Here is a 17,611-nt window from a genome sequence, read left to right as displayed (position 1 = left end):
AGAAAATCCTGCTCAGCACTTCAGCGCAGGGCACGCGAGAGTGGTTTATTTTCTTTTTCCATCCATTTATCACCTTCTTTCATTCTTTGGGCAAACAAAACTCAGCTCTAAACGGAGTTTATGGTTTGTTGTACATTTTGTGTTTATTAGTATTTGTGCTGACGTTGAGGGTGCTGACTGGAAAGCACCTAATCTATATACACACCCCACGTCTGTTGGGTCTGCTTCTGAACCTACGATCCTGAAGATATTCCTGATTGTTCTTAACAGACTGGTGTTAGGACCCAGGAAGGACCCAGCAGTGACGGATATAAATAGAGAAGCAGAACAGAACAAAGTTTGAGGAAGAGCCTGACATCACTGCTCTCCACCCAGAGGGCCGGTGGGAGGGCGGGCGAGGTGTAAGCTTGAGTCAGACCAGAAGGGGTTGGCCAGCGAGCCCTCCAGCCCGGGAGCGGGCGGGAGCTCCAGGACGGCATTCCCTTAAAGCCTTGTTGCTCTCTCCCACTTCAGGGAAACCGAGAGACAGCCAGTGCCAAACCTGGATGGAGACAAATGAAAACTCACGAAATAAAAGGCAAACAGTGACGGGCGGCCGGGCGCCCGCGTTGCCTCCGCGCACAGGCACGGATCTGCGTTGCCCTGCAGGACAGCCACTGGGATTTGGGTTTCTCCTCCCTGCCTCCCACGGCTGGTCTGGTCCTCGCAATGGCAATGTGGTTATTGATCCCTGAAGACTCCCAAGCTTGGAGACAAGCGAGAAGTGCCCGTTAACTCTCCAGGACGGCTGAGTTCCACCAACTTTAGAGAAACAGACTTTTTCTTTCCAGAACCTGTGAAAATGTCCCTTTCCCAAGGAGGTGGAAGTTAGAGGGGACACTTTGTCACGGACCCTCAGGAATTTCGCTGCGATCGCGTCTTAACCTCGGCACAGACCATGCGGCAGCTGCCGCCTCTCTGCTGCTGGCACTCCTGGCTGCTGTTCCTTTACTGCGACTTTCAGGTAACATCCCCGGGTGGTGGTGCTCAGGTGGACTAGACGCTTCTGGGCGTGTTCCTGAGTGTGTCTCACCATGTGGTGTTTTGTGTGCAGGTGCACGGAGCCTACTCCAGGTCACAGGCCCACCCAGGTAAGGGAGCTTGCTTCTCGTCCCGTGCACCACCTACCCTTCTTGCCCGGCGTGGGGATCTAGAAGCAGGTTATGGGTTTTCTCCCAGTGGCCTGGCTTTGGGCTCCCCTGGCCCCAGCCCGCTGCCCTGCGGTGCTTGCCCTCCTGGCCGCTCTGCTCGTCCCCGACATCCGGCTTCAGTGTCTCTGAGCTGTGGCTGGAGGAGCAGGTCTCTGCGCCCAGCAGCCTCTGGCTCTTGGTCATTTGAAACCTTGTGATTAAGGAAATATGATGTTCTCAGGGTTGAACAACTTCTGCCTGTCTCTCTGGCTCGCATCCTGTGTCTTCAGTGCACATTCCCTTGAGCTGACAGAGTTTCAGCCGGTCAGCCTCACGGCTCCGTCGCATCCATTCTGTCACCATCCTGAGTTTGGGGCCTTGGCTCCTGCAGCCCCGACTGAGGTCGCAGCAGGAGAAAACCTCTCGGCCCCCGGCTGCGCCTGCTTGCCTTGCCATCTCGAGTCCTCAGTCTAGAAGCATTATGCTGAGGTTTCCTCGGGAGGACAGAGGAGTCACGAGGCGGTCACACTCACAGGTGGTTGACATGGGCAGGGAGCAGTGGGGCCTCACCTGGCTGATGCTTGTCTCCCGTTTGCTCCTTGGCGGCCCCATACGAACGTCCCCACACCCTTGCCTGGGAGCCACGAGAACAAACCCTGACCTGTGGGTGGGCAGCCTCCGACTCAGAGCCGCAGGGAGTCTGGGTGGACGTGCCCAATTGTGACCACGAGCAGCCCTTCCACCTTCACAGGGAGTAGCCTTTAAGGATCAACTGGAAATTGAGGGCACAGCCGGCGTTCCTGGGCCCCATCCCGGGTGAGCCAGGTCCTAGGAGAACGCCCTGGTCTGATGGAAGCGCCAGAACCTTGCTGGGTGTAGTTACACGTGGGGGTGGATTTTGTCTCCTTTCTGTCCCCTTTCTGGTGACGCAGCACAGAGCTAGGACATTCCCACCGTCATTGCTGCCTCAACCTACCAATTTCAGTGGTTGAGGTGTTGCCATTTCTCTTGCATCCACACGTTCAAATTAAATCTTCTGTCGAAAAAAGTGTGAATTTCCGCGTGCTCCCCTTTCCTCAGCCAAAATTCTGAAAGAAAGAAAAAGGGTTTCTGTGGCTTGAAAGAAGGAAATCGTCCAGCATGGCTTTAAAGAGAGAGTGTGTGTGTGAGACCATCCCCTTCTCGCTAATGCCGGGCCTGTAGCTCATGCTGGTTCTGCAGTAGAGGGGGACTCGGGGAGAGGGAAGGTGTGGTCCCCCAGGACTGTCAGGCAGAGCGGACACAGCGGCCCCCGGAACCCCGGCCGCGCTGAGGGTTAGACAGGAAGCTGTGAGGTGTTGCCAGGTTGGGCCTTCGCCATACACATCCACACACGTCCACATGCATCCACACGCACCCACATGCGTCCACATGCATTCTTGACCCTCAGCTTCAAGGAGGGTTTGAATTCAGTCGTTGTTCCACATAGAAGCTTTGCTCTCTCCATGTCCTAATTTAGGGTGGAAAAAAAGTTGCTTGATCAACTAACTACCTTAGAGAAATAATAATCCTGATATAATAGAAATATTACAAAAAGAAGCAATAAACATGGATACCTGTGCAGAAAACTAAGGCAAAGGGCGTTTGGGTTCCTCGGCTCTAAGACGTCTTTCCACCTACGTTCCGCGGCCGCTGCGTTCCTCCTTGTCTGCGTGCCCAGTCTCCAGCAGGCTCTCTTTCTTCTCATCCTCCCGCACCCCACTTTCTTTCAACCTTTTCTTTCCTTCTCTTCTCTCCTTCTTTCCTTTTTAGAATAAGATGAAGGCTAACATTTATTGAACACTTAGGTGATTTTTTCCCATGTGGATGAAACCCTATTACTTCCTCTGCTTTTCTCTTCCCTCCCTCCTGCCTTCCTCCCTCTCTCCCTTTTTCCCTTCTTTCTTCCCATTCTCCCTTCCTCCCTCCGTCCCTCCTTCCTTCCTTCCCTCCTCTTTCTCTCCCGTTTTCTTCCTGTCACGCTTCCTCTCCGTCTCCATCCTCCTCCTCCAGTCCTTTTCTTTTTTCTTCTCTCCTTGCATCTTGGACTCCTCTCAGCCCCCTTTCCTATGGAAACACCTGGCCCCGAGTCGTCCATGTAGCATCAGCACCTAGGAGGGCTCCCTCATTCGGCTTCTGGCCGATCAGGCCTGCAGTGTCCGAGGAGGGGCCCCCGTGCAGAAAGCCTGGATCCCAGCACTTCTTCTCAAGAGCGTCCGCCCGTGGGCACAGTGACCATGCAGAGAGCCTGTTCCTAATGGGGAGAAATTTGGAAACAACCTGAATACCCATCGGTGTGGGAATAACTTTACAGACTGTAGCGTTTTATCCCGAGGAGCACTAAGCGGCAATTGTGAGGGCCGACACGGCAGCGTCTCGGGCATTTTATGTAGATTCTGTGTGATCCTCTCAACAACCCTTCCAAACAGCAGTGGCTCTCCCACCGCAGAGCAGAAGCGTGTCTGTCGGAGGGAGTCAGCGATCGCCCAGAGTCCGTGCCTGTGCGACGCGGTGGTAACCTAAGGACCTCACGCTTTGGAGGGAGCTGGGGAGACAGACACATAAAGAGATTACTGAAAACAGCACAGAGTGGTCAGAGTGGTCAGTACAGTGAGGGAGGTATGACAGGATGTTAGGTGAACCTAAAGCAGGGGTCCCCAATATAGGCTGAACCCCAGTCTTTGAAGGCCAGCCTATTGGCCACCAGGACCACAGCAAACTTTCTTTCTCAGGTTCTAATAGGACTAGTAAGCTTTTCCTGTCTCCTCACTGTGACGCCTGGCACAGCGCCTTCCCCTTGGTAGATACTCAGTGAACCTGTTGACTGGACTGTGTGCCGTCAGTCCAAGATTTCCTGGTCATCTGGGGAGCTGAACCAGTAGTGATAGCCAGTCTGCATCGTTTCAGCTCCCAGGGAGAGGTTCCGGCTTGGTTATCTGGTCAGTCTGTCTACACCAGCCCAGGTAACTAGGTACTTGCCAGGTGTTTGGTATTAGAAATGATTGAAAACCAATGTCCAGTCGTTTTGAGCCTTTGCATTACGTGTGACTGTGGATAGTCATCTACAGACATCATAGCACGCTGTAGTTCAAGGGAGCCACAGAGGCTGGCTGGTCCACCTCCCCATTCGATGGGTGATGACGGTGAGGCCCAGAGAGGGGAAAGTGGGAGCCTCACTCCACATCTGACACCTTTTCTCTGCTCCAGGCTGCCCCATTTCTTGCCTGTTCCCTGAGGACAATGTGAGGAAGCTGTAATGGTTGATAAATCTAAATGGCACTGGCCAAGAAATTGCAGGTCATTTTTAAAAAGGTTATAAATGTGCCCTTTACAGATAACTTTTGTAATGAGGCAAAGGGGACTTTAAAAAAAATGTCATTTTCCATAAGTTTCCAGAAGGTTCCAGGGTCGTGGAGCAGCTGGTTGCAATCCATTTCCAGGAGATCAGGCAGTTCTCCTCACCACCCTAGTTAGGGGTCCCGGAGGCCACAGCAGCTGATTAGAGTAATGATAGTTCCCCATATTTACATAGTGGTTTTTTCTGTGTAAATCAATAGTTTGTTCCCTTTATTTTTATTTTTTAATTGAGATATAATTGATGTACAACATTATATTATTTTCAAGTGTACAACATAATGATTTGATGTTTGTATATATTGCGAAATAATCCCCACCGTCAGTCTGGTTAACGTCCGTCACCAACATAGTGTTACATAGTTTATACACAGCTGTCAGAACCACTAGGTCGTGGCAGAAACTTCATTCTTCAACTTCCTAGTGCGAAAAATGTGCTCATGATGAAGTTTTAAAAAATAATGTTTAGACCCTATTGAACAAATGGAAATTTGGCAAATAGAGATTTTTTTTCGGGGGCGGGGGTACCAGAATTATATATATATGTATAGTCTTTCTAAGTTCATTCATTCATTTATTCACTCTTGCATTTCATCATTCATTCCACCTATATAGTTTTTTAAAATTAATTGCTAACATTAAAATTTGGGGGGAGTTCAAATGCAGACATCTGGATCTCTGGCACACACACACACCAGGCCCTGTTTTAGACACGGGAATACGGTGCAGACAGAGCAGACAAAGTCTCTATACTCCAGGCGCAAAGAGTCAGATCCGGAGACAGACGACAAGCAAATACACTGACCAGCAGGAAGGTTCAACTAAGAGTGAGTGCCGTGAGCAATCAAAGCAGTCGGGAGACGGAGCACGTGGTGGTGACGAGGGGCCATCGGAAAGGCCTCTCAGAGGAGAGGGCTGTCATTGGGCTGAGGCTGGAGTGACAGAATGGGTTATGCAGCAGGCGAGGAGAGCATTTCCAGCAGTGGGGACCGCAGGCAAGACCTGCAGCGGAAGTGAGCTCGGTGTCAGAGACAGAGACAGATGGACCAGTCCGATGACTGGAGGGGACCACCTCTCTCTGTGCAACGTCCGGTCAGTGGGACACCGGGGAGGTATTTTCCTACACAAGCTCGAGGAGAAGGGTTTGCCTTTACTGACACAACGAATAAGGGATAGGGAAGGGGCAGCAGAGGGGAGTCTGGCAGGAAAGCTGAAGAGGAGACATGAAAGGTTTTATTGACTATCTTTTTGAGTGCTGGTCCTCCTGTCTCCCTCCCTCTATCTCACCAAACTGAGCCAATGAAACATTAAATATGGACGAGAAATTATTCCTGAAGAGCTGATTTATAATTGCGGTGATGTAGCAAAACGCCCTCTCTCTTGTTTTATTTTTTACGGCTGGGAGATGTTTTGAAGTCCCGGAATGCGCCGTGTTATCGCTTGGCTTGCTGTCTTGTCTGAGCAGATGTTTAGTCCTTATGAGAGTTTATCTGGTGAAAACCAGGATGACCATATAACTAGGAGATCGCAGGCCATCTTATTTTTGGGGAAATAGCTAGAGCGTCTTATTCCCCAAAGGAGATTTCCTTGTTCCATTGACATTATAGAGCTACGGATTGTTTACTACTTAGGTTGTAAAAGGGGATCTGTGTGTTGACTTTAGTTCTTTGGAATGTCTTGCTGGCATCACAGTGTTTTAATTAAAGAAACTTAATTGCTAACATTAAAATTTGGGGAGATTTCAAATTTGAAACATCTGGATTTCTGACTTTGCTATAAAAATGGCGGCCCTGACAGCACTGGGTGGATCTTCCTACAGAGCCACAGCGATTTGCCCTGGAGAGCAGCTTCTTTCTTTAGGTAGGACACACACTTTCCAACTGGCCACAGCTCCACTCCGCAGAGTGCAACTTGGGGTGACACGAGTTGTTTGTTTCCAGCATCTGTTTTGCTTAGCCTCTGCCTTCCAGGCTGGTAACCATCATGAACATCATCCGGACCTCTATCCAGAGAACTCCTCATGGCCTCTGGCCCCTGTGGATATTTCAGTTTGCAACCCCTCCATTCCTTATTTCCAGTCTGTAGGATTAACTCAGTGTTGCTAGTTACCAGCCATCTGGGGCAACTGAGTGGGTGTTTTACTGTGTCTGCAGTGAGTGACATGGACTAGCAGGCTCCCCTCGGATCCCAAGCTGCTCTTCTCATCACTGACGCTGCGGACTCTGGCTAGCTTGCGGGGTGCATCTTTCCATGTGAACGAGACGGCATCTCTTTACTCATCTTGAGCGTTTCTGCCCAAGATGAACTGTAGCCATTTGTAAATGGAGAGGATAAGAAAGGATTTATTATCCACAGGGCTTATTTTATGAAGATGAGGATTCTGAAGATACAACATCTGTTCTTTGTACAACAGATGTTATTTCCTCTTCCAATTTTTTTCCTCAGATGAATTGAATAAGTCAATGGTATTTTCCCCTCTTCAAAATGAATATCCTAGATTTTAGGGAAAAAAAGCATGGTGGAAATGAAAACGAGTATTTTGGATGTTTACCTTTCAGATTCTCAGTGTTGTATTACTAGAATGGACCATTCCCACGGGGCATGCGCGGGAGTCGTGTCTCTGCGCTGTGCATGGTCAGGTGGCTGGAGCCCTACCTGTCCTTAGGCCAGGTTAGAGAACAGCATTGTACTGGGCTTACATGTGGACTCATGTACTTAACACTTTTGAAAAGACGGCCCCACAGCTGCAAACTGAAGAATGGAGCCAGTGATCTGGACATGTCTAGATGTTTGCACCCTGTAGGCGGAAGTTCAGATATGAGATGGAATGCTTCCATTTTCATCTGAAAATTTAGTATGGACATCACCTATGGTCATTTTAATTGTGAAAGAAAAGTCCTAACATGCTTTTTAAAGGAATACTGGTCCAAACATTCAAATAGAACAGAAAGATAATGAAACAATAATCTTCTTCTTCCTCCTCATACCGAGTTCCTCAATTTCCTCACCCCAAAAATACCATTATCAGTTTCCAGGGTATCCGTGCAAACACCTCTCCCTCTCCATTTCTCTGCTTCTCTCCCTCCCTGCCCGCTGAACAACTGTATTTTACACAAATAGTTCATAGTACACACCTTTTTTTCTCACCTTGGTTTTTTTTTTTTTTTTTAAAGATTTTATTTTTTTCCTTTTTCTCCCCAAAGCCCCCCGGTACATAGTTGTGTATTCTTCGTTGTGGGTTCTTCTAGTTGTGGCATGTGGGATGCTGCCTCAGTGTGGTCTGACGAGCAGTGCCATGTCCACGCCCAGGATTCGAACCAACGAAACACTGGGCCGCCTGCAGCGGAGCGCGCGAACTTAACCACTCGGCCACGGGGCCAGCCCCCTCACCTTGGTTTTTTTAACTTAACAGCATAACTTAGAGAACATCCTATATCGTAGCCTCACCATTTGCCCCAGTCCAGGCCAGTCCCACACGTAGATGTTCTGTATTGGTTTAGCCAGCCCTCTGTGGGTGAGGGTTTAGGTGGTTTGCAGGCTTTTCATACTATTAAAAAAATCAGCAAGAAATACTGTGTGCACAGGTCTTTGATCACACACGCGAGTGTATCCTGGAATAAATTCCTCCGAGTGGAATTATGAGATCTAAGGGAAAGTGCACCTAAAATTTGGGTGGGTCCTGCCACATCGCCCTCCAGAAAGGCTATGCTGATCTGAATCCCACCGAAAAAGGGTAGAGCTTGCCGACTTAGTGTGTCTACTTTTACTTGCCAGTCTGAGCTGTGAGCTGTGATAGGCTAGCTCATTGTAGTTTTAACAGGCTTTTAAAAATTATGAGCAAGGTTGTACGTCTTTGCATATATTTAAAAATAATTTGCATTTATTTTTCTTTGAACTGTCTTTTTATGTCCTTTGCCCCAGTACTCTGTTGGTTTAAATTTTCTTAATAATAGGAGTTTTATTAATATCATAAATTTGTTACATTTCTTTAAAAAGAAATCAGCATATTTCTGCCCTATGCGTTATATACATATCGTTCCCTGGTTTGATTTAGCTTGATTTATTTTTCTGTACAGAAATTTAAGAAACTTATGTAGTCAAATTTATAACCTGATTTCCTCAGAAGTTTTTATATTTTATTTTATTACGTGTAAACTTTGATCCATCTGGAAATTGCTGTGGTATAAACAGTGAGATGGGGATCTTGATTCTTCGTAGATGGTTAATGGGTTCTAATACCTTTTGTTGAATACCGTTTCTCCTCTAATTTAAAATACCACCTTGATCATAAACTCAGATTTCCCTTGTGCTTGGGAAGGTTCATGGGTTTTGCCCGCTGACCTGTCTGTTCACATGTGGGACCAGGTTGTCTCTGTTCCCGGCTCTGAGATGCATCCTAATAGCTGCTCTTGCTACTCCCCTCACTGTCCTTGCTGTTTCCTCCCCAGATTTTGTTGGTTATTCTTGATTATTTATTTTTCTATGCAAGCTCCATAATCAGCTTTCTCTCACACATAAAACTCTCAGCATTCTTATGACAAATTTCCCGATAGTTGTATATTACCTAAAAGATAGTTGATATTTTTATGATTTTGCATTTTCTTTTCCAGGAATAGGTTAAGCCCTTCATTTATTCAAGGATCCTATTCCATGCCTCAGTATTATTTCATTGTTTTCTTGTTGAGAATTGGGTACAGTTCTTACTCTTTTCTTCTTTAATGTCTTCTCTATCTTGGCCACATTTATAAATGAGAACTTTTCTCCTGTTACTTTTTAGCATTGCGGTTTAAATACAGGGAAGCGACTGACATTTGCATGTTAAATCTGTGTCAGCCTCTTTACTAGATTCTTTCGTTGTTTGTCACAGTTTTTCGTTTAGCAAATTCTTTTCTTGTTGGTAATAGTTGTTCATTTTGATTATCAGGCATACATCATTTGAAAATAATGATCACATTATCTCCTCTTTAAAAATTTTTGTTACTATGAATAACACAAAGATTACTTTATTAAGTTTGACTTTTCTGTGATCTGGCAGACATCTGGGGCCGTTGATGATTATTGAGTCATCTGGACTGTTATTTCCACTTCTGGGAACTAATGGTGGAGAACGAAGCCCAGGGAAGCTTCGTTAGGAGAACGGCTGAGTCTGTGGTGGGGCAGCCCCTCCAGGGCCTGCTCCCTGAGCTCCATTAGGAAGGCGAGAGGGCAGTAAATAAATGAAGCAATTCATATGGCCTGAAGTGGGAAGAGCAGAAGAGACAATAATATATCTGCACAAAATTATGTCTGCTCAAAGAACAAAGATCAGAAAGGAAGTTCTGAAAAGATTAATTTTTAGTATGGAGGCAGCAGAGACAATGGAAAGATCGGGACCAAACCTAGAAATTCTTATATATGAGCATCGCGTCTGAAACCGGCCGGCTGGGTGGTTTCCGAGGAAGCATCTTAGTCCTTGTCTTTACAAATAGGCCACAGTTGTCTTGTAGATTATCGTTAGAATGAAATGAGGAAGGGTTGGTAAAGGCACTCACACAGTGTCTGGCACAATATTGGGATTGGTTTCCTCCTCTTTTTAAGTTGTTCCTACCTAGGGGCCTGCCCAGGGGCGCAGTGGTTAAGTTCGCACCTTCCACTTCTCAGTGGCCCAGGGTTCTCGGGTTCAGATCCCGGGTGTGGACATGGCACCACTTGGCAAGCCATGCTGTGGTAGGCATCCCACGCATAAACTAGAGGAAGATGGGCACGGATGTTAGCTCAGGGCCAGGCTTCCTCAACAAAAAAGGAGGATTGGCAGTAGTTAGCTCAGGGCTAATCTTCCTCAAAAAAAAAAAAGTTGTTCCTACCTGATTTCTTTCTCTTGTCTGATTGCATTGGTATCTCTTCTAGCACAATATTCAGTAATGATGGATAATGGGGGTGCTTGTCTTTTCCTGACAATAATGGGCCTGCTTCTAGTGGGGCACCACAAGGCAGGGTGGCTTTTGTTTTCCTTGGTTAAAAAGTATCTCTCGAGTCCTATTTATCATATTTTATCCTGTTAAGGCAATATTTCTAAATTTTTAGTTTGTTAAGAGTTTTTTCTTAACCAGGAGTGGGGATTGAATTTATTCATATGCCTTTTAATACCCTCTGTGGTCGCTGTGATCTTCACTCTCCCCCAGATCACGATGTAGATGGTAAGTAGTTCTTTGTCTTTACCTCTTTCCTTCCTGAGGCTGATTTAACATTTTTATTCTTTTTTCCCCCCAAGGGTTTGAGGTCTTGGCTTCTGCTTCCCATTACTGGCCGTTGGAAAATGTGGAGGGGATCCATGAGCTTCAGGATACAACTGGAGGTAGACATGTGTGGTGACGATGACTGAGGCAGAGGAGTGGGTGGCTCTGGGGCATCAGGGGCCACCAGGAGAGACAGATGTGAACAGCATCTGCTCTGAAGCCAGGACGATGGGGACTAACAAACATTTGTGTAGCTGCCCTCCAGTCATTGTTGTTGTGAAGTATTTTACAAGAACTTTTATATATTTCTATGATTGAAGGACAGAATTTAGAATTCAAAATATTATTAAAATGCGCATTTTGCCCAGCAACCTTAAAACAGAAGCAGCTGTTTTAAGCTTAAACTGTAGGTGATGGATCTATCTGCGTACGAGTCCAGATGTATGTTTTCTAATTAGGCAAAACTGACATAATCTACATGCCTGTCCAAACAGGGCCCTTTTGAAGCCAGTGCCAAAGGTTGTGGCAAGTGAGACTAACCCACATGTTCAGGGGTCGCACGTCACTCAGGAATAGTACCCCAGCTGCCAGTCAGCTTCCCTGCTCATCACGGCAGCGCCCCTTTGAAAAGACCAAACATCACCTCAGATGCTTCCCATGGTCCCCAATTCCATGAAACTAGAGTCCCTAACTGACTCAGTTCTGACATTTGCCAGAAGGAGTTTAACCCTCAGCTTTCCCTGAACACTTCTTTTCCATTCTAATAAGAACCTTCTTAAAAGTATTAATTTCGAGTGATGGCGATGCTTTAACATTTTATTTCCTTTTTGCTCTGAGTTATGTCAAGCGGCTGATGTATACAGTGAGGGGTTTCCCGCACAGCCGTCCCAGCACACGCTCAAACCGTGTCTGTAGCGGTATCTGTGGGACGAAGTCCTTTAGAAACCCTGCATGTTGCTGATCACTCTGCTTCCCACACCAGCACCCTGGCATTTTCCTTATTCTTGTGACTTCATGTGCGGCCGTAAATTGCCACTTCAGATTCTAGAACGTTTCCCTTAAAATCTGCAAAATGAGAAGCATTACAGCTGGTCTGTGCTGCTGGGGGCCTTAGAGGGGCTTCCCCGGGGGTGCTGTCTGGTGTGCAATGCCCTTCTCCCTCTGTCAGCGTCACCTCCTGCTCGCCTGCGTAGCTGGTGGTGACGGTGACCACAATTGAAAACCGTCTTAAAGCTCCACATTTTCTCCAAACAGTCAGCCCTGCAGGGAGGAACAACATCCCTGTGGAAGCTGATTATAGGCCCAGCTCGGGTTACAGTGAACTGCCTCTCCTGGTTATAATCTAGCTTTCTTTTCTCAGGGCCTTTATTTTAAAGCCTTGGAAAGGGGATCATTCCACCAAGTGGAAATACATTTCAAAATAGTTCATTGTTTAGGGCACAGACACTAACATTTTAGGAGTTCTTTTAAACGAGAGGATGAATAACCATCACTGGATTTCTCTCCTCACGCCCTCAACTCAACTCATGGTTGTGATTAAACCAGTGACATGCTGGTTGAGGATCTTTACTGATAAAAAATTCTTCTTATAAGATGATATAATTACTCAGATACAATTACATTGTGGTCGAATTTTGTTCTCCCAATGTACTCATTTCCCAGAAAACTCTAATTATATTAACTTTTGTCCCAAACACCCGAACAGTAGAGGTTTCACTGCTCTTTTCTGTTGGATCCACGCTTTATGGTATAATGCTATGCTGGTCTATTTCAATTCGATTACAGGCTTCTTAAGAAAAAAAAGAGGATCGACTCCATGAGCACATGCTGCTGCTGGAGACAGTGGAGCAGCTCTGGGAGTTGTTTCGTGGATGTGCAGCTGTGTTATTTGTTGCTGAATTCTCTGTCGTTTCGTCCATTTGTTATCATATCATGGAGTTGTTTTCACGCTGTGTTTCTGTGTCGTCAGTTCTCGTGACATCACAACCATTAATCCTTTTGTTAAGGCTATTTTATGGCCAAGTTCAATTTCATATCTCTCAACTAAGTATCTGGAGGGGAGCTGGAGCCAGCAAATTGGAACTGACGTGTGTGGCCGAATTCAAATCACGCCCTAGCTTGGAGACTGAACGGGGCCACTGGAGTTGACCATGAGGTTGACTGAGGGGGTGGAGGTCGGAGGGAGGTGAGGTCAGAAGAGAAAATCCGAGATGCTCATTGGATGAGAGGAACGCTTCTTGCTGCATGTTGAGTTGAGAGATATGTTGGTTCCATTTGTTTTGTGTCACTCATTTGCTGTGCTTTTTCTTTTGTCGTTCCACCCAGCATTGCGAACCCACAACCTCACTGTGCTTCCTTCCCATAATTCTACCTTTGTGTATACCAATGACTCTGCCTACTCAAATTTCTCTGCGACTGTAGGTGAGCACTTGTGTGTTTCTGTTCTGTGTTCTGTCGAGTTGGGATCTACAATGAATTTAAAGGCCAGTTCACTTTGTTCCTCCATAAATTCACTCATCTTGGCTAGAAAATGAGCAGATGTGCAAGAAAACCGCGAAGATCCAGGGTATTGAAATAACTACTTCGAGTTAGGTCTGAGGAAGTGTCACTGAGGCCAGTATGTTAGGGGGTGCAAATGAGCTTTCACGCCACCAGGATCTTCCAGACGAGCTGCTTCTTTCCAGAACAAAACACACAGAAGATGAGACATTTTCTAAAAATAGAAATTGTTTGAATTTTTAAATGGATTATATTCTTCAGGAGAGGAAAAGCATGCCCTTTGAATGGAAAGTTAAAGTTGATTTAAAAATACCTCATCAAAAATTTGATCTCTTACAAATATTAAAATCAGCGTTTCTTCTGTAGCTGGAATTTTTTGGTAATCATTAGAAGCTGTTTTATAAAACACACACTCACAAGAGTCATGGTTAAATTATTATCTTATTTAATAACCCCCAGAGCCCATATGGTTCCTATTTTCCCTACGTGGCTCAAAGCAAAAGGGACGGTAGCGATTGTGGCTGCTATCAGAGCAGCATAGAGAGTCATTTCAGATCACTTAGGTGACATTCCTTGATCTTCTTTCAACACAGAACCTGATTGCTTCAACTGTGAAATGTTTGGCTTCCAAAATTAATTTTTCCAATCAAGCAATCTGGTTTAGGGGTTTATACAGCCTAACTCAATTATGCAACTGCTAGTTGTCCATTTAATTTTGTAATATATGGATTCCCCCAGCAATAAATGAGATAGAAAAAAAGTATGGCGTTTGCAAACAGTGAGGAGGCACACTGGAACCTTCGAGCCGGTTCTCCACATGGCTGTGGTTGCTGGACAACCCGAGCTGGCGTAGTGGTCAGGTCGGAGGACCCCACCAGCTCTTCTGCACACCTTCAGCTGGTGGAAGCCCCAGGCACGTGCCCACACGGCAGAGAAGGTATCTAGGCGACTTTGACCCCAGTTAACAATAAATTCCTAATCACTTTTGGTTTTTATAGTCTCCACTTATCAATTCTGTAAACCATTTACCTCACACTCACACCATCAGGTACATCTGCTATAGGAATAGAACAAAACAAAATGATGACAGAGTGTGTCCCAGCCAGGACTCGCCGCCCTCAGTCTTATCGCTGGCAGGCTCCTCAGGGACGATCTGAAACGTAACTCTGCATTTTCCTCCTAGAGTCTGAAAATAGATTCTTTTAAAATCGTGAGGGACCGGCCCGGTGGCACACCGGTTAAGTTCGCACGTTCCGCTTCTCAGCGGCCTGGGGTTTGCCAGTTGGGATCCTGGGTGCGGACATGGCACCGGTTGGCATGCCATGCTGTGGTAGGCGTCCCACATATAAAGTAGAGGAAGATGGGCACGAATGTTAGCTCAGGGCCAGGCTTCCTCAGCAAAAAAGAGGAGGATTGGCAATAGTCAGCTCAGGGCTAATCTTCCTCAAAAAAAAAAAAAAAAATCATGGGTCCCCATGTCTAGGATTCGGGGCTTTCAATTAGGACTCAAAAGGAGAGGGAGTTCAGCTGTAGTTTATGTTCAAACTTGTATCCAGCTGTTTTGCTGGAAAGTTCAGTGTGAAGATGGCAGTGGGGAGGCCTCATGGAGCACGGAGACGGAATTAAAGCTTAGGACAGTAAGGGATTATAATCACATCGCTGCTGGTAACTCAACTGTTGGTAAATATAATAATTATGTTATCATTATAGTATTCTTTGTATTATACAGTAATATAATACTAATTAATGATAAAATAATAATATGATAAAATATTAATTTAATATTTAACATTCACAACTTATACATTGCTTATAATTTAGTTAATAATTAAATATCAAATATAAATGTATTGTAAATATCAATAATACAGTGTATTTATATATAAGTTGTTTGTAAGTCTGACACGTCTTTAGACTTTTAATCTCATAAGATTATTAACACACGATGCTGTCATTCTTCGTCCTCAGATATCGTAGAAGGAAAGGTCAACAAGGGCATTTACTTCAAAGAAGAGAAAGGAGTCACACTGCTGTATTACAGCCGGTACAACGCCTCCTGCCTCAGCAACCCCGCCCAGTGCGGCCCTGAGGGTGAGTGCGCGCCCGCTGGGGTTCTTTCCAATGCGTTTTGCTGGCACCTGCTCCTCCCGCCCTGGCGGATGTGAATGTGAAGTTCTGCTCAGGTGCAGAATGCTTGTAAATGCCACCCATGGGTCTGAGGGCAGGCAAGAGATGGGATGCAGGCACCCAGCACCCTAACAGGAGACTTGCTCTGGAGACTAAGAATTAAAACACTGTCTTTGAGATCAAAATATTTAATCTCGTAAAGCAAAGTAAAAAAAAAACCTCCCTAAAAAACCGACACAGTGCTGTCACGTGGGACGTGGCCGGGGCTGTGGCGTGTGTGGGAAGTGAATTGATGGTGTGGCTCCTGCGCTGTTATTTCTGGCCGCGGGGTGTGGACGACGGGTCTGGGCAGGGCAGGCCTTTTAAGGCTGGCGCCACGGCTTTGCTTCCTTCGCGGCCCTTGAGCCTGGGGGTCGGTGGAGAGAGCTGCCCTGGCAAGTGCTTTCCTCCTGTGCTTGGAATAAAACCATGGATGCAACAAATACATGCAAGAGACGAGTTAGGAATCTATTCCTTTTTTTTTTTTGCTGTGGAAAGTAACTTGCGCTCTAGTATCTGAACTTCAAACCGTGGACATCTGAGCCACATTTCAAAACTTTCTGGGAAATTGTACTCTGCTGTCCAAATCGGCCTCAAGCCTTCCAGTTCCATTATTGTAAGCAAAATTAAAAATTTTATTTCTAGGAAAAATAAAGTTTAATGTAAGTCTTTCTGATAGCTCAAAGGGGTTTTGGACATCCTTCAAAACATCATGGTGATGAATTCATTGTACACGACTCTGGGACTCAGGGACTAAATCCCAAAAAAATAAATAAAAGTTTTGCAAGCCGAAAACATGTGGGAGGGTACGTTTTGGACTTTGCGGAACCCAGAATTTTAAGAAATGGTTTTGAGGTCCAAAACCACGGCCAGGTTTATAAATCCGTCGTTTGAGCTGTTCCCGAGTTCAAGCAGTCCTGTAAACACACCAGACTTGTTTACTCCTCTAAATTAAAAACAAGCCCGCCTCAGCGGCAGGGACCGAGGGAACCCGGGGGCAGTGGGGCCCGGGCCTCGCCCTTCCCGCCTCGGCTCAGGGAGGCACGGGAGTCTCAGCGTGGGTTTCGCTTGAGACTCCGGGGATTGCTTCTCTTCCGAGGAAAGGTGTCTCCACAGTTTGGCTACGGACTGAAGTGTATTTCATGTGGGATACGAATGGCGAAGGTCTCGGAGATGCCAAGGATTGGGGACTGTCCTGGATCACCAGCCTTTGGGGGTGACAGTGATGAGCCCAGTGGGGAAGCATGGCTATTGGAAATCAGAGCTATCAGAAAGTTCTACCTGAACTCAGAGATCACAGCCTGGAGCCTCTGTGCTGCCTGGGCCTGCGGCTGTGCTTGGTTTGGCAGGCATCGAGTTAAAAATTTTCAATTAGCTACCAACATAGAAAAATAGAAATGTTTCCCATATAGGTAAGGATTTCTGGATTCTCTCGAGAAATCCGCCCCCCCCCCCCCATTGGGCGGAACAACAGTGGTGACCCCATCATAATGGACATTGACCCTTCGGGTCAGCGTGGCCTTCTCCACCCTTTCAATCTAGAGCCAGTGGGACACAAGGCACTTTAACAGCTTGGGATCCCGGGTCAGACGGCCAGCATTCCAGTCCTTTCTATGGTGACCTTGGCCACTGCTTAAGCTCTGAGTCCACGTTCCTTATCTGTAACATGGGTCAATAAAAGTGCCTTCCTCGTGCAGTTGTTGTGAAAACTAGAAGAACTAATGTATTCCTGGCACGGGTTGGCCCCGCTATTGAGAGGCCACGTGGGTTGATAACCCCTGTGTGTGTCTCCACACTTCTCTTCTCTCACTGGGATATTGTCCTAAGGAGAATACCAGTTTGCCCGCTTTGAGACTGACCCTCTGACAGGGGCTGACCTGGTTGGACTAATCGTGATAATGACCCTCAATTGTTAAGGGCTTACTAGATGACAATTGCTATCTAATCCCATTACGTGGATTAACTCACATCATTCTCAGAAAAAACAAGACCGACAGCAGCTTAGGGCGGTAGAAAGAGCTGTGAACTTTGGCTTCATGGGAAGGTCTGTCCAGCATTTTCCAAATTAACATCTATGTCACACATGAAGGATGTGAGATGATTTCAGGGGCATGTGGAACAATTAAAAAATTAATGGTTCTGTTTTTATTTTAACACAAATAGCTCATCACAAATGTGTTTTCATAGATA

General features: G+C 46.2%; 1 protein-coding gene across 3 annotated transcripts in view; it reads left to right on the top strand.

The window, feature by feature from the left end:
• Positions 1-414: 414 nt before the first annotated feature.
• Positions 415-17,611, top strand: part of ADGRD1 (adhesion G protein-coupled receptor D1) — a 144,422-nt gene continuing 127,225 nt past the window's right edge. For 2 of the 3 annotated variants that reach the window (XM_014858041.3, XM_044776079.2), the window contains exons 1-4: positions 415-1,003; positions 1,094-1,130; positions 10,792-10,875; positions 15,224-15,346. In XM_014858041.3, the coding sequence (XP_014713527.2) occupies positions 938-1,003; positions 1,094-1,130; positions 10,792-10,875; positions 15,224-15,346 (310 nt within the window). In that variant the 5' untranslated portion in view covers positions 415-937. Of the gene's footprint in view, positions 1,004-1,093; positions 1,131-10,791; positions 10,876-13,081; positions 13,178-15,223; positions 15,347-17,611 lie in introns of all 3 variants that reach the window. The other variant, XM_044776080.2, reaches the window with a different exon arrangement.

Source organism: Equus asinus, chromosome 8, assembly GCF_041296235.1.
Source record: "Equus asinus isolate D_3611 breed Donkey chromosome 8, EquAss-T2T_v2, whole genome shotgun sequence".
NCBI lineage: Eukaryota > Metazoa > Chordata > Mammalia > Perissodactyla > Equidae > Equus > Equus asinus.
The sequence above is the reverse complement of the archived record's forward strand: the minus strand, read 5'-3'. Positions and strand labels throughout refer to the sequence as shown.